Below are 17272 nucleotides of genomic sequence, written 5' to 3'. Positions count from 1 at the left end.
GTCAGCGCTACAGATTTATAAACTCTAGGCTCGGCCTACTAGAATCGTCCGATCTAGGTCACGGAAACTAAAGCACAGATTCAGCCATTGAATTCAAATCGCCAAACATCACATCAGCGCCTGTCGCTTCAGACGTGTGGTGATAACGTGCGCGACACGTGGCTCACTCCCACGGGTCAGCATTTAATGGGCGCCATTATCAGGCGTGGGCGCGTGCTTGGCCTTAATGGTGGCGATTTGCACGAATTCCAAGAGATCCTGATGACATCATCGTAGACTGCACTCGTTCGAAGACACCAAAGGAAAGAAACTCCCAAGGGCAATCATTCGTAGCGCCGAGCGGCTCCAGGGATCGGTCTCATGGTCGATTGACGTCCTTCAGCAACCCGATCAGAGCTCAACAAGTGTCATGGCTGATCAGGCGATCTATCTTCAGAGACTGTTTTGTCCAGTCTGTCGAACCTACAGTCTCCTTCGACTAGACTTGAGAGGGAGGCATGTGATGCGGTGATAAAGAAGGGCCCACTCCGCGGAAGGTCGGTGCCACGGTGGGGGTCAAAGTCAAGGTCCACTCCCATATATCACCGGCCGATCGTACAACCCACTTGCTCGACCGGGATAAAAAATGTCCGATCCAATATCATTACAGCTTGGCCAGGCGCCAAGCTTCTGACGCTCATAAGAGCCAAATATCGAAAACGCATATGCTGAGCGGCCAGCTCGCTCGGACTTACATCAAACTCGGAACCGGCGAAGTGGAGTCACGACCGAGCAGATTATACTCTGACCAGGCTTCCCACTCAGTATGGCAGCATAGCTCGGACAGTGGAAGGTTGGCCAAGCAGCTCTCCCACTCGGCCCAGTAACAAACAAAGGGAGGATTCGGCGATATTATTTTGGGAACCAGAGCCACTGACAAGCGCCATGGTGGGCGACATGATCAGGCAGAGGATCGTACGACGGAAGTTTCCACTGTCACGTCAGATATGTGCTCAACTCATTGAGGTATTGTGTTAGGGACACTTTACTGATACATATTTTCAGGGAGAGCCTCGAGACACATGCATGCTTTGAAAAGCGTGCACATACACTACAGGAGCTCCATATAAAGAGGTCTAAGCTTTGTCAGAGGTACGCGCACATTACTGTTGCTACTATTCTTCTACTTTTTCGTTCTACTTCTTCCACATCGCCGGTGACTGACTTAAGCGTCGGAGGCCAACGCCGGGGAACCCTTCCCTGGCTCGACACTGATGTGGTTGTGGTTGCAGGTCCGTTTCGCTCGAAGTCTTCGCACAGTCAATAGGAGCATCACATCCCCAACATCCGTCGACTCGACTTTCGAACAGGATCACCCTCCAAATTATCCTTCAACTGAGACTCTGAATTTGGACTTAACACATCATCTTGCTGTAGGGATCGGAGAAACAAGATCCCCTCTTGCATCAAGAGTTCTTCTAATTCTTGAATTTGGTCATCTTTTGACTGGGAGCAGGAATATCTGAGTCTTGGGAGTCCTCCCAGGCAGTTGGCTCTTCTGATTGCAAAGTATGCTCAACACTTCGAATACAATTATTGCCCAAATTTTAATGGTTCACCAAATCTTGATTGTAGTGTTGAGGTAAATTTAGGATATGTTGCTATGGAATTAACTGCTCATTCTCCTTAAAAGTGTGCTGGGGTTGAAAGTTCTGAATTTGATGATCTCCCTGGTCATATCTAGAAATACTAGGAACAGAATCATATTAATGCACAGGTTGGAATAGATTTTGAAGTTCCGGAAGAGAGGAAACAGTCAAATGGAAGAAGTGACATATAACAGCTAAATGGGATAAGCTGCCATAAACTGTACAAATATCATCAATTGGTTCTATGGAAGGGCTAGCTTCATTTTGGAAGAGGTGGCATATGGCAGAAGGGTGGGATGAGCTACCACATACTCTACAGATGTTCGACATTTGCTCGTCAACAGAATTATACTTTGCACCTCCAGGCTATCAAGAATACCAATCCATGGCTAAAGAAAAATTTTAGGTCTCACCTAAAATAATAGTACTAAACTTATAAGACACGGTGAGAGATCATTACATAGCACATGGATATAAGAGATATAAAATAATCAAGGCACTCAACCAATATTTTTGTATTGGTTAAAAAAATAAATGTCGAATTTAAAGGCAGGAAGGAAAGTGCATAAGTGAAAGAAAGTGCAAAAAGTAAAAGAAAAAGAAAAAATGTCTAGAGTAACTCATATGTAATCAACTAATGTTAATAAAAAACAGTCCCTGGTAACGACACCAAAAACTTGTTACGCCACCACAAGTTCACGGTTACATCGTCAGTAATATAAAAGATTATCGATCTCACGAGGACTGTTGATTAAGCATTAGCTAACTTCACACAACAAATTATCTAGATAATCGAAAGTTAATTGGAAAAGAGAGAGTGAAGAAAAGAGAGAATGTAAAGAGTAGAAAAAGAGGGAGAGTTGGATTTGGGGATGGATAGATACAAGGGTTTCAGTTTCATTGTGATGCTAGTTAATGTCTCTATGCATTGTTCATCTCCGTAACTCCATGCTTACACTCGTGTAGGAGTTCTAACTAGAGTCTGGTACAATCCCGCGAAGATTACACTGAAGAGTTTACCCAAGTTCTACCGCCATTAAGTAGAAGAGGTAATTTACGAAGTCTGATTATAGGAAACATTCTTCTGTCACAAGGGCCCGCGGTCCACGTTCTTCGATTACTTAGATCACTTCCTAATGGTAGATTAATTCAATTAAGTAGAAGAAGTAATTTAGGAAGTCCGATTATAGGGAACATCCTTCTCACACAAGGGCCCACGGTCCACGTTCCTAGATTACACAAGTTACTTCCTAACATTAATTTGGGAGAACCCTCTAAACTCTAATTAATCTTCCTAACAAGAATTTATCCCCATTTCAAGGAACTGCCGTAGAAAGTAAAGGATACCTTCTGTCACAAGGTCCCATGATCTTATATTCCAAGGCTCTTCCTCTACATGGTGATCTAACCCTACATCTACATGGATTTACTTCACACACATTTTGTCAAACGCATACAAGGCACAACACACATAGATGATGATATAAACACTTCATTGCATAGGAAAATATCCAAATACATAGTTCATACATTCACAGTTACATCACAGCTACTTCCTATATCCTAGATCTAGAGATCTACTACATATCAAAGGAAATACAACCAAATACGAAGAAAGAAGCAAACTACAACCCAATACAAAGAAATAAAGAGAGGAGAGTGCTTATCCTTAAAGCGTAGCATCCTTGGAAGCGCTTCCTTGCTCCGGAGGTGGATGGATCGACAAAGATGTGAGTTCTAGGGTTCCTCCAAGGGAGGAGAACCATCCTCCAAGGAATGGGGGTGAACCCTAAGCCAAAGATTAGTGAAAAGAGAGAAAACCCCCTTTTTATAGAGCAGGGCATGGGAACCACACGACCTCATACATTTTGCTCTTGGCCAGAGTGACACGCCCGTGTGGCTCACACGGCCATGTTCTGATTTAGTTCTGGATGGATTCACATGACCGTGTGGCTCACATGGCCATGGTCTACTTTAGTTCTGGATGGATTCACATGACTGTGTGGCTCACACGGCCTGACATTGCTTGGCCTCTGGAAATGTTGCACGACCGTGTGGCTCACACGACCAACCACTGCTTACTCTCTGGAAATATTGCACAACTGTGTGGTTCACACAACCATGTGGCTTACACGGCCATGTGGCTCACACAGCCATGTGGCTCACACGGCCATGTGGCTCACACGACCATCTGGCTCACACGACCACGTGGCTCACACGCCTTAGCTCTTTTTGGCCGTGTGTCAAGGATGTGTAGGCTTGTAGGCCATTTTATCACCTCTTATCTTGGTATTATTGAGTTGTGGTCTTCAGAAAAGTTGTCAAGCATGAAGTTATATACGATTCGGTATAAAGAACAGATGGAAACTCTAAATGAGCACAAAGTTATGCCCGTTTTACTCTTTGTGTGCAGTGCAGGATTTGACACAGCCCTGTGTCAAGGCCATGTCTCATTGTAACGTCTTTTACACCATCAAGATGAAGTTTTCTCCGGTTGAAGTCTTCATCAAAGTTGTAGATCTTGAAGATATCTATATTTTGATATAATGAACAACCCATAACTCCAATCGAGCACAAAGTTATGGTCATTTTAGTTTCAGTCTACAATGCTAAAAAATTCACATGGGCTTCACATGGTCGTGTGGCTTCCACACGGCCTCCACACGTCCCCCCACATAGCCTTCACACGGCCGTGTGATGTCCACACAGCCAAAACATGGAAGCAACTTAGTTTTTGCATGCTCGTGTGAGTTCCACATGGCCCAGACACTCTGGAAGCTCTAGACCTCATTTAAGCTCCGTTTTTACTTCAAATCGTGTCATATCAATCAAAACAAGCAAAGAGTAGATCTCCGAACAAAATATAATGGAAGTATGATATTATAATGAAATAGGGTACAATAAACATAGATTGTGCTCATGAAATATAAGTAGATGTGCGTCAAAATATGCATAAAAGTGTATATAATCTATGCACATCATAAATCTCTTAATATAAGCCCTAATAGACTTTTTAGAGCCTTACTTGATAGAAAAGAGACTCCATGGAGTTTTGTGATACCTTTGATTGCTGAAAAAATGATGCAAGAATACCTTGCGAAAATCCTTGAAGTGACAAATAGAATTCTCCGGCAGTCGCTTAAACCATCTCTGAGCCGCTCATCCAAAAGTAGTAAGAAACATACGATATTTGACTCCATCAGTGAACTGTTGGAGAAGCACTACATGTTCAAACTTGAGAATATGTTCTTTGAGATCGGTTGTTCACAAATATTCTCCAACACTTAAATTCTGATAATGCTTTGACAACGGATCATCGAACACCCGTTGAGAGAATGCAGTAATAATTCTTTCCAGAGAGCTATCACTAGCTACTAGCTTCTCCTTTTGTTTTTCCCTCACAAGGGTTTCCCTAGAGGATTCCAGAAGGGTTGCTCTTCTCCCCCCTTGTTCCAAAGGTGTTCGAAAATAGGCTTTAGGACGTCAAGTTGGAGAGAGAGGAGCAGAGAACAGATGAATAAGATCTCCTCCTTTGATATCCTTCTCTCGGTGATGAGAGGTTACAAGCATCGCCAGAGGTGGCACTACTGGCAACATACCACAAGTATGACTTGTTGCTGTTGTTGTTGTAGTATCTTCTGTACTCTAGTGTTGATGAGCAACTCCAAATCATCTTGTGAGATAGTGATGGTATTAGGTTTTCCAGCTTCCTCCATCCTCGTAGTCTCAGATCCAGGTGAATAATTCCCATAGATGGCGTCAAATTTGATCCTGTCTAAAATCTGCGAAGATGAGCACTGATTATGATGAATGATGATGACCTCTAATGAAGACAAACTCTGCAAATCTGAAGAAACTCCTCAACGCTCCTGCGCACACTGAGACGAGCCAACAAACTGTTAGTGACCTAAGACTTGGGAGGGGATCCCTGACTATGCCCTCCAACGTTCAAATCAGTTCCTCTCACATATGGAAGAAGAAGAACAGTAACTGAAGTGAAAACATAGCTTAGATGCTAGAACTTGCCTACCTTGCCAACGGAGAAGATCCCACTTTTTATACCACCTCATGTGACCTCCGTAGTCGTGAGGTGGTTCCTGGTTCATTAGGGGTTGTTAGGAGATGAAGTCATCTCCTATGCTTCATGCAATAATCCCTTAAGGAGTCTTTTTTGTACCCTAGATGTACTGTTTTGTCGTTTATAACACGTCATCATAATTGAAGAAGCTTCTAGAAGATGATTCCCGTCAAATATTCTTTTAAGCATGTTTCGACCGGTCGTTTAAGCCGGTCATGTATATTGTTCAGAATACCCTTGTTAAATATGTATTAACCGATCGCTAAGGACGTTCACAAATACTATTTAGAATACCTCCTGTTAAATATATTTCGCCCAGTCGTTTAAGTCGGTCACATATACTATTAAGAGTGCTTCCTGCTAAATATTTCTCGGTCGGTCGTTCAAGCCGGTCATATATACTATTAAGAGTGTTTTCTGCTGAATATATCTTAGCCGGTTGTTCAAGCCGGTCATATATACTGTTAAGAGTGTTTCCTACTGAATATATCTCGGTCGGTCGTTTAAGACGGACATATATACTGTTAAGACTACCTTCTGTTAAATATATTTTTATGCTCGGGCAGACTCTGCCTGGTCGAGCATATATGAGCATGTGGGTACTCGCTCAGCCTACGGTCGACCGATTATGTGCTGAGAATCTTATATAAGGCTAAATGTCTTTATGCTTGGGCAGACTTTGCCCAACCGAGCATATATGAGCACATGAGCGCTCTCTCGGCCTACGGTCGGCCGGTGATATGTTGAGAATTTTATATAAGGCTAAATGCCTTTATGCTCGGGCAGGCTTCACTCGGCCAAGCATATATGAGCACGTGGGTGCTCTCTTAGCCTGCGATCGGCCGGTTATATGCTGAGAATTATTCATAAGGTTAAATATGATTTTACGCTCGGGCGGGCTTCACCCGGTCGAGTATATATGAGTGCTGGGGCGCTCACTCGATCTGCGATCGACCGGTTATATGCTAAGAATTATATATAAGGCTAAATATCTTTATACTCGAGCGTGTTTCACCCGGTCGAGCATATATGAGCGCTGGGATGCTCACTCGGCCTGCAATCGACCGATTATATGCTGAGAATTATATATAAGGCTAAATGTCTTTATGCTCGGGTAGGCTTTGCCCGACCACACGTGGGCGCTCTCTCAGCCTGCGATCGGCCGATTATATGTTGAAAGTTATACATAAAGCCCATGTCTTTATGCTCAAGCGGGCTTTGCCTGGCTGAGTCTATATGAGCACGTGGATACTCGTTTGGCCTGCGGTCGACCGGTTATATACTGAGAATCTTATATACGGCTAAATGCCTTTATATTCGGACGGACTTTGCCCGGCCGAGCATATATGAGCATGTGAGCTTTCTCTCGGTCTGCGGTCGCCCGGTGATATGTTGAGAATTATATATAATGCTAAATGTCTTTATACTCAGGCGGACTTCACCCGGCGGAGCATATATGAGCATGTGGGCGATCTCTCGGCTTGCGGTCGGCTAGTTATATGTTGAATTTTACATATAAGACTAAATGTCTTTATGCTCAGGCGGACTTTGTCCGGCCGAGCATACATGGACATAGTGATGTTCACTCGACCTTTATTCGACTGGCGATATATCTCTCTTATCTTTCTAGACTTAAATTCCTCCTTCACTTGCTCGGCCCATCTAACGTAACCCGTATCAGCGTATTTGCTGAAATTTTTCCTTCAAATGGGGAGCGCAATCAAAGAAAACTGGGCTTCTGAGTTGTCCGCCGTGTGCGCTTCCCGATTTATACTAGTGGTCGGTGAGAACCTTCTGTAGGATTGGATCGGTTACTTCAGAGATAATCAATGAGGTTAACTAGGATTATTATTTTTTTTCATAGAGATATAAGAAACTATATAATTTTATTCAATTTTTATTATTCGTACCAAAATGTGTTCGATGATTTTAGACGTTTTGGTTTTATGTCAAAGGTAACAAGTTGATTAGAATTACATTCCGGTAATTAGAATCATTCTTCATTTAACTAATATTTCTTTTAATCGATTAATTTCGTAGTATGATTTGAGTGAAACAAACCTAATGATATAAGTTGGTTAAAGGGGATATATAAATTCAAAATACGGTGTGGCCTTTGAAATTTTGGAAAGAGCAATGATATATAAGGAAACATTTTAAGAAAAAGTTCGATATATAAATTCATGATTCATTATTATACTTTATTGTATCCTATCATTTTATGTGTTTATTCTTGAATTTTTCTTTAAAATTTTTTTCTTAGCATATTATTATATTTTTTTTTGAAAATGTAGGTGTGCCTTTCATTTCCAAATCTCACCATGCAGGTTGAATTCTAGTCTCGAGAGAGAAAGCTGGGTCAGTTCGCTCCATTGCTAGACGCCAATTTGGAGTCAACAAAAGTCCGACGCCAACAAACAAACCGACCAAAGGCGAGAAACAGCGAACATGCGACTCTGCTCACGGTCTTCCTTTCCTACGCACGGATCACTCCCACAGTCCCACAATTTTCCACCCACAGTTTTACAGCATCTCTTGTCGCATCCCAATATTAATTGCTTCCCCTCCTACCCATTCCCATCCATCGTCCTTTCCTCAATCTCTCCTCCCTCACTAAAATACTACTAAACGCAATGCCAATGCCATCTTCAGGGCTCGGGGGCTAACGCCCAGGTGAAGAAACCAGTCACACACTGCACGGCCACCGCATGCTCCCTTTTGACCCGCACTAATCCTTGCATTAACTCTTACAGGCCCTCTAATTATTACTCCTCCATTTACTTTTTTTTTATTCATTTGTGAAATTCATTTAAAGAGTTGACTGTAGCAACAGCCGGCGATGAACATAAGCCAGCCGTCACGTATTTAATTATATTCCCACGGTAAATGGCAAAATTTGGCAACTACCATTTTATTTATTTCTAATCTCACACCCAACAACCCGCTGTACGCGCTAAGCGCCCCTATTAACTGCGGTGGGCCGCCACGTTGGATGTCAATGCCACCGTAATTCCACGTCAATCTCCTATTTTTAAAATATAATTAAAATTAAATGTTTCAAAAGAAAATAAATTAATATATAGTTAAATTAAGGAATGAAAGCACGGAATTAATATAAAATTACTACTTGGGCTGACTGAACTTAGTCGAGAAGGAAAGGGACTCGCGCGTATCCGCATCGCGTGCCACGCGTCAGCTTGGCGCTTCCGCCCCAAATTTGATCGGGCCGCTGTGCCAGAATTACCCAGATGTAAACCCAGCCAATCATCAACAGCTCATCCTCCAATTTTACATATATATTAGCAAAAAGCAAAGCGTACTGGAACGGCCGGGTAGACGAGAAGTGGTGGAATTAATGGTGATGGATGCTACTGGCGCCGATTCCGCCCGTTGCTCCGCGATCGACGATGTCGTCGTCGTTGCAGACCCCTCCGACGATGCTCCGCCGCCGTCCCCGGCCACGTCGCCCGGCACTGGGAGCCGCGTCAAGCTAATGGTTAGCTACGGCGGCCGCATCCAGCCCCGCCCCCACGACAACACCCGCCTCGCCTACGTTAGCGGAGAAACCAAGATCCTGGCTCTCGATCGGTCCGCCCGCCTCTCCGTCCTCCTTGCCAAGCTGGCCGTCGTGGCTCCCGCAGCACCCAACCCCGTCTGCATCAAGTACCAGCTCCCCGGCGAGGACCTCGACGCCCTCGTCTCCGTTACCGACGACGATGACCTTGAGCACATGATGATCGAGCACGATCGCCTCCTCCGCGATGCATCTTCCACCTTGCCTAGGGTTTCTGCCCGTCTTCGCCTCTTCCTGTTCCCTGTCGGGCCGCCTCCTCCGCTCCCTTCCGCCGCCTTGCTAGACGCCTTCCCTGCCGTCCCCGTCCGTCCTCCCTCGACGCAGCCCTCGCCTAGCCCCGACTTTCTCTTTGGCTTCGATGAAGACTTCGTCCCTCCCCCCGCCGTGAAGGTCGCCGTAGATCCACAACAGCCTAGTATCGTGCTCGAAGACCATCCCACCGAGGCGCCGGCCATGTCAGATCTGATTAAGGACGAACCAAGCCTCCAGATCAAGGTAAGCGCTGAACCAGTTGCCACCGCGCAAGCAGTGGTCACGGCGGCGGACATTGAACGCCTCGTGTACCCCAACAACCTCCCCCCTCTCAACCTGCTCAACAAAAACCAAGACACTGTGCCTTTGGTTCATCCCTCCGACTTCCAACTCCCATTGCCGCCGCAGTGGCCAGAGACGACCGGGAGATTTCCATCGTTGTCCCCCGGCATGGATCCAACGAGGTACCTACTGCAGTGCACGCCGGGGATGTACCCAGGGTTCTACCCCGCTCCAGCTAGGATGACGGTGAATGCCGCCGGAGGAGGGGCGACGACGGGGGTGGAGGCGTACGTCGCATGTGGAAATCTGGCCTACGATAGCGCAGGGCAGTTGGTTTACTGCACGCTGATGTTGCCACCGTATCAAGCGGTCACGGGTGCGGCGCTTAAACCGGCCGAGTCCACCGTAACGGCTGCAAGACCCCCACAAACCGCCTGACCCAATAACGGATAGAGTGCCAGTTATTTTCTTCATTATTTCTATTTTATTTTATTTTTGTGTGTGTTTATGGCTAAAACATGTCGTTTTTCGTGGTAAATATGCATGATGGTGGTAGTTAATGTGATAGGTAAGGGTGTAGTGTATTTGTTATTTAAAAAAAAATCTACATTTTCCGATAAAATAGTATGCATAATATTATTATATGTGCATAAAAACTTTGATAGAGATACCTGAGTTTTTATAAGTGAGAAAATATGTACTTATTTTTAAAAGAGAGAACAAATGTACTTTTAAACGTTTATTAATTAGGATGAATAATGATTTTAAGGATAAAATAAGTATTACATAACTAGCTTTTAGTTTTTTAAATCAGCCCACATTTCATATTTTCTAATTTTACAAAAACATTTTACTTTTTTTTTTTAATGTTTTTGAATACCTAAATTCTGCTGATTTAGAAAGGGAAAAAGACTAATTTGGGAAACAATAAATATTTAGTGCGTAATTTGAGTATATATATATATATATAATTTTTAAATTTCTTTATTTATATGACGTAACTTTTCTCTCTTTTCTCTTAAATAAAAATAAATAATTTTTCTCTCTTTCTTCTTTAATTAAAATTAAATTCTCATATCTCTCTCTCATGATTACATGAAACAATTATTATGGTGCTGATTTTTAAAGGTAGTATAACTATTATAATGTTATAGTAACTAATATACAATGTTACATGATTGTACCAAGTACTATATCGTTGTAATAACTACTATACCATTATATCAACTACTGTAAAGTTGTAGTAGCTATTGCACAATAGTTACTACAATATTATAACAGCTATTATATAGTAACTGCTATAACATTATAGTATCAGTACCACAGTGATTATTACATGTAATAATAGGAGAGAAGAGAGAATTTTATTTTAATTTAAGAGGAAAGAAAGAAAAGTTGTTGCATGTAGATGGGAGAGATTAAAAAAATTGAGTTTTAATCATGTCAGATTGCCCACGTCGCATGCCACATATTATCATACAAGAAGTGTCAGACAACATGTAACACGCCAAATTTCATTGTTTGGAGTTCTAAAAGTGCTTATAAATATTTAGAAATGTTTTAGGAATATTCTAGAGATTTTTAGGAATTTTTAGAGTATTTTTATGAAATTTTCGGAGTTCGTTTGGTATTTTTACCAAAAAAAAGAAGTTGCAAAAAATAAAAAAATTTGGCGGAGGTTTGAACCCGCGACCTCCAACCCGATCCAAGACTTAAGCAAAGCGCGATAGCCAAGCGCTCAAGCAGGTGTTTCGTGATGAAAGTGATGACGAAATAAATTTAAGAAACAACTGAAACCGCGAATACCCATTGGTATAAAAAAGGAATCGGGTTATTTCCTCACGACCAAAACCCTCTCATCCTCTCCTCTCTCGCGTGCGACGGCGCTGCTCGGGCGAAAAGGAAGCCGAAGCTAGGGCTTCGTCTCCGGCGGCCGGCCAAGGGGTAATTCCGTGAGCTCTTCACAGATTCGAGACCCTCTCGTCGAGGAGAACCCGTAGGCACGAAGAAGAGGCCGAGATTTCAAGCCCTTTGAAACCCTAGAAGCTTCTCTTCTCGGCTGTAAGTTCGAGAACACATAGGTAAGTGCTCTCGCCTGCAGTAGGAGTAGTTTTCGGATCTTTCTTTCCTTCTTTAGTTTGAGTTTTTCAACAGACAATTAATAGAAGTCTAATTCCAGCAAGTTTAGATTTTCTTTTGCTATTTATGGGGTACGAACAACCCCTTACCCTTAGCACGTTAGTTGAGTTTTCTTGCTTCTTGATTGTGCATGTTAGTATTTCAGTTTTTAGTTTTGTTACTGATTTAGGGAGCATGAACAGCCTATGTTTTAAGTATACCATGTTGGTTTGCTCTGTTACTGCAATGAATAAGAATAGCTTTATTTGAACCAAGCCGTTTAGACCTTTTCTGCTTTCCAATTGCACGGACGACCTTACCTACGCTCCAACATGTAGTTTTAGATGTTCCTTTAGCATCCCAGTTTGCTTGTTTTTAGTTCGTGTTGAGTTATTGAGCATGAACAGATCACATATTTGAGTAGTTATAAGTAAGAAAAGACCAAGGATTTAATTTAATCCCAAATTCCATAATTTGAGATCAAACATACACCAAGTGTTTGAAGAAATGACGAGGCACTTCATTTTAGGAGTATTTAAAGATAATATGTATTTTATTTGAAAAGGCTAGTACCCAACTTCCGAGGTTGTCGTTAAATAAATCCAGGTGACCAATTCCGAGGTCTTGGCCCTGGTAAGACCAAGGTCTTTACCCTCGTAGGACTGGTGGCTCGCTACCTCAGTTTCTATTAGGGAGCGCGCAATGGTACTAAGCCTGGGCCCAAGAGATTATTATTTTGAAGTATAAGAGTATAAGTTTGGGAATAAATGAAATAAGCTTCACATAGGTTTAAAAACCAGCAAGTTTAGCTCTTTTATTCAAGCATGCTGTTTAGACTTTCTTACTGCTATTTGCAAGCATGAGCAGTCTTACATGTTTAGCATTTCAGTTTGTTTTGATTCCTCTGTTAGCTTGACAGGTATGATCAGGCGACCCTTTAGCTTTGCAGTATTGATTTCTTTGATTTCGGTTCCTTTGCTATTAGATGAGCATGAGCAGCTTTTCTTTTAAAGCATTCAGTTTCTAGATTCCTTTTTGTACACATGCATATCCGAGTTTTGCGAGTTAGATAGCGCTTACTAAGCATCCGCTTATAGTTGCATTTCCTCTTACTGCAGATAAAGGAAAAGGAAAGCTACAATGAAGGAAGGCGACAAGGAGGTGTGGGATGGATGTGTGATGTCTGGACTATGGAAGCCTTGGGACCTTGCTAAAGAATTTATTAAGATTAATTTCTTATTTAAGTTGATAAGAAAATTTTGGAATCAGATTTTCTATTTCGTGCTGCTAGGGGATTCATTGATGGGTTAACTATTTTCCTTATTGTTAGCTAAGGTTGTCTGGAAATTTTAATATGATACAGTCATTACACTTGAATTGCATGCATTAGTTGCTGTAAGTTACATGTTTTGTTCTTATTTTCCGGAGCAGTTAAAGGGGGTTAAGTGTTACTATCTTTAGAGTAAGCAATATCAGTTAAGTAGAATTAGTAGTTAAGTAGCGTCCACCTTAGAGAGTAGTAGTAAGGAGGGTGGGCGTTACAGGTTGGTATCAGAGCAGTTCCCATTCTCCAGCATCACACACACATCAGCATCAACCTTGCCGTCTTCAAGTAAGAAAGTACTTAATTTTTTATTTATTATGTCTTTCCTTATTAATTGCAGTATAGAGAAATCCTTAGAAGTATTTGCTTATATGTGTTTAAGTAAGATAAAAGTTCTTGTTTTTGTTTTCTTTCTATGTATATATATATATATATATATATCTAGAGAGTATAGGGACGATTTCAAGATTTCTCTCTTTGCATGACTAGATGGAAAGAAGAGGGCGTACCGCTCGTACTGAGGACCGAGCTTAGGAGAACGAAGAGTCCAGAACAGCTGAGCCTAATCTCTCTGAAGTTGTTGCTCAACTCCAGAGACAAGTATCAGAGCATCAACAAGTAATCGTCAATCTGATGGAAAATCAACAGCCAGTTCCTCCCCCTCCCCCAACTATCAATGTGGAGACCCCAGTGGTGGCTGAGGTTCCACCAGCTGTCCTGGAAGGCGCCACAACACCTAAACGACAAGAAGCATACCTGATACAGTGGCTGAAGTTGAAGCCAAAAAGTTTCTCAGGCACGACTGAGCCCTGGGATGCCCAAGCTTGGTTCAAGACACTGGAGAGCACAATGGAGCTTCTTGACTGGCCAGAAGTCGAGAAAGTCAAGTGTGCCTCCTTCTGCCTATCTGGAGATGCTCGTATGTGGTGGGAGAAAGTTAAGAGCAAGAGAGCAGCCAACCAGATGAGCTGGGCTGACTTTGAGACAGAGTTTTACGAAGAATTCTTCCGCCAACGGATCACCAATAAACATTATGAGGAGTTTATAGAATTTAGACAAGGTGACCTGCCAATAGAAGAAGCAGTCAAAAGATTCAACAGGCTAGCTCGGCTCTGCCCAGAGTTAGTGAGTGCAGAGAAGGAACGAGTCAGACTGATGCTCCGAATGCTGAGACCAGAAATAGCACTTAATGTGAGTGGTGGAACTCACCGACCACAGACTGGTGAAGAGTTGGTCAGCCGGGCATTAGTCACTGAGCACTATCTGAACAGCATCAAGGCACAACAAACGCAACTCAAGCCAGTCAAGATAGAGGACAAGACAGCAGGGAGTCAGAAACCCCAGACAAGTAAGCAGAACTGGAAGGGCAAGGATAACAAGAGGAAATGATGGAATACAGGAGGCAACCAAAAGGGAGGTCCAGTAGACAAGCAGGCCAAGTTCCCTCCCTGCCCTAAATGTGGGAGACTACATCCAGGAGCCTATCTTTTGGGTATGACTGGATGTTATTCGTGTGGTCAAGAAGGACACCTGGCTAAGGAATGTCCTAACAAGCTCAAAGCACCTCAGCAACAAGCAGCGCCATATGGGAGCAAGCCTCAGTTACACTACATGCCTGCAACTCTGGATGGACCTCAGCTCAGTCAAGGAAGGTTGGAAGCCCCACTAGTTCCAGCCAGTGTCAGAGTATTCTCCCTCACTAAAGAGGAAGCTGCTAGTGCCTCCACGGTCGTAACAGGTCAAGTAGTTATTTTTCAGCATTTAGCCACTACACTATTTGATACTGGGGCGACCCATTCTTTTATATCAGTACCCTTTGCCAAAGAATTTCAGGTGCCTACAGAGAGCATGAACTCTAAGTTCTTGACAACCCTACCTTCTGGAGAAGTCATGGAGTCAAATCAATGGCTCCGGGCAGTACCAGTCAGAATTTCAGACCGAGAGCTATATGTCGATCTAGTAGTCCTTGCGATGCAAGATTTCGATATCATTCTGGGTATGGATTCCCTCAGCAAGTATAGTGCCTCGGTGGACTGCCGTAGAAGGAAAGTGATTTTCAGTCCAGAAGGTGAACCATCCTTCGAGTTCACGGGAGTTCCAAGGAGGAAGACCCAGAAATTCCTCTCTTCTCTAACAGCTCACCAGATGTTAGCGAAAGGGTGTGCTGGTTTTCTCGCATACATTGTGAATGCAGAAGAAAAGAAGGGACTCAAGCAGGAGGATGCTCGGGTAGTTTGTGAGTATCTAGAGGTATTTTCAGAAGAGCTACCTGGACTACCTCTTAACAAAGAAGTGGAGTTCGAAATTGAGTTGGTTCCTGGTACCGGTCAAATTTCAAAAGCTTCGTACCGGATGTCTCCAGCAGAGCTGAAAGAGCTACAAGAACAACTCCAGGAGCTGCTTGACAAAGGTTTCATCCGCCCTAGTCATTCACCATGGGGAGCTCCAGTGTTGTTCGTTAAGAAGAAAGACGGATCTATGCGGATGTGCATAGATTATAGAGCGCTGAACAAAGTAACAGTTAAGAACAAGTACCCTCTTCCTATAATAGATGATCTATTTGATCAGCTAAAGGGGGCAACAGTGTTCTCTAAGATAGACCTGCGCACTGGGTACCATCAGCTGAAAGCGAAAGAAAGTGATATACCCAGAACAGCTTTCAGGACCAGATATAGACACTACGAGTTTGTAGTCATGCCTTTTGGTGTGACTAATGCACCTGCGGTCTTCATGGACTTAATGAATAGAGTGTTCAGAGAATACCTCGACAAATTCGTCATTGTTTTCATCAACGACATTCTGATTTATTCAAGAATCCTAGAGGAGCATGACGCGCACTTGAAAATCGTACTGCAGACCCTTCAGTAAAAATAGCTTTATGCCAAATTCTCAAAGTGCGAGTTCTGGTTGGAGCAGGTGGTGTTTCTAGGTCACATCATTTCTAAAGAAGGTATCCAGGTGGATCCTTCCAAAATAGAGGCGGTCAACCACTAGTGTAGACCCAAGAACGCCAGGGAGATCAGAAGCTTCCTTGGTTTAGCTGGGTATTACAGGAAATTCGTGGAGGACTTTTCTAAGATAGCCTCTCCACTAACAGCCCTAACTAGGAAGAACAAGAAGTTTGAATGGTCAGACAAATGTGAGCAAAGTTTCCAAGCATTGAAGAAAAGACTGACCAATGCTCCCATTCTGACTGTTCCAGAGAGTGACAAGAGTTTTGACATATACAGTGATGCTTCCAAGATGGGCCTTGGAGCTGTTCTCATGCAAGAGGGGATGATTATAGCTTATGCTTCCAGACAACTCAAAGACTATGAGAAGAACTACCCCACTCATGATCTTGAGCTGGCAGCTGTGGCCTTTGCACTAAAACTCTGGTGACATTATTTGTATGGAGTTCAGTACAGAATCTTCACCAACCATCAGAGCTTGAAGTATTTCTTTACCCAGAAAGACTTAAACATGAGACAGCGCAGGTGGCTAGAGTTGGTTAAAGATTATAACTGTGAAATCCTCTACCACCCAGGTAAAGCTAACAAAGTGGTGGATGCACTAAGCTGAAAATCCAGTGCAACACTGATGCCCTTGTCATCATTAGCACTGCCACTGCAGAAGGAATTGTCAGACTTTGGAGTTGAAATTATTTATGGGCAACTCTCGGCATTGACCTTAGAGTCAACCCTGCTTGAGGATATACAGAGAACGCAAAGTGAAGATCCAGATATCCAAAAGATCAAGCAAGGGATACAAAAAGGAGAAAATTCAGAGTTTCGAGTATCAGACAGTGGAATCCTCTATCAGGGGAGCTGCCTTTGTGTCCCCAACGATGAGGAATTGAGAAGGAAGATCCTAGAAGAAGCTCATAGTACACCGTACTCCATGCATCCTGGTTCCACCAAGATGTATCAAGATTTGAAACAGAGATTCTGGTGGTCTGGACTCAAGAGAGATGTTTCAAAATATGTCAGTACCTGCCTGACATGCCAGAGAGTCAAAGCAGAGCACCAGAGACCAGG

At 43.1% G+C, this 17272-nt stretch overlaps 1 protein-coding gene across 1 annotated transcript; it reads left to right on the top strand.

Annotated features, from left to right (window-relative positions):
• The first annotated feature begins 9008 nt into the window (after positions 1 to 9008).
• On the top strand, positions 9009 to 10440 carry LOC122056353. The gene has a single exon (XM_042618276.1). The coding sequence runs from the start codon at positions 9062 to 9064 to the stop codon at positions 10250 to 10252; it is 1191 nt and encodes a 396-aa protein (XP_042474210.1). The 5' UTR covers positions 9009 to 9061; the 3' UTR covers positions 10253 to 10440.
• The last annotated feature ends 6832 nt before the right edge of the window (positions 10441 to 17272 follow it).

The sequence above is a fragment of the Zingiber officinale genome, chromosome 1B (assembly GCF_018446385.1).
Source record: "Zingiber officinale cultivar Zhangliang chromosome 1B, Zo_v1.1, whole genome shotgun sequence".
NCBI classification, from domain to species: domain Eukaryota; kingdom Viridiplantae; phylum Streptophyta; class Magnoliopsida; order Zingiberales; family Zingiberaceae; genus Zingiber; species Zingiber officinale.
Note: the sequence above shows the minus strand (reverse complement) of the source record. Positions and strands in the feature narration are given on the sequence as shown.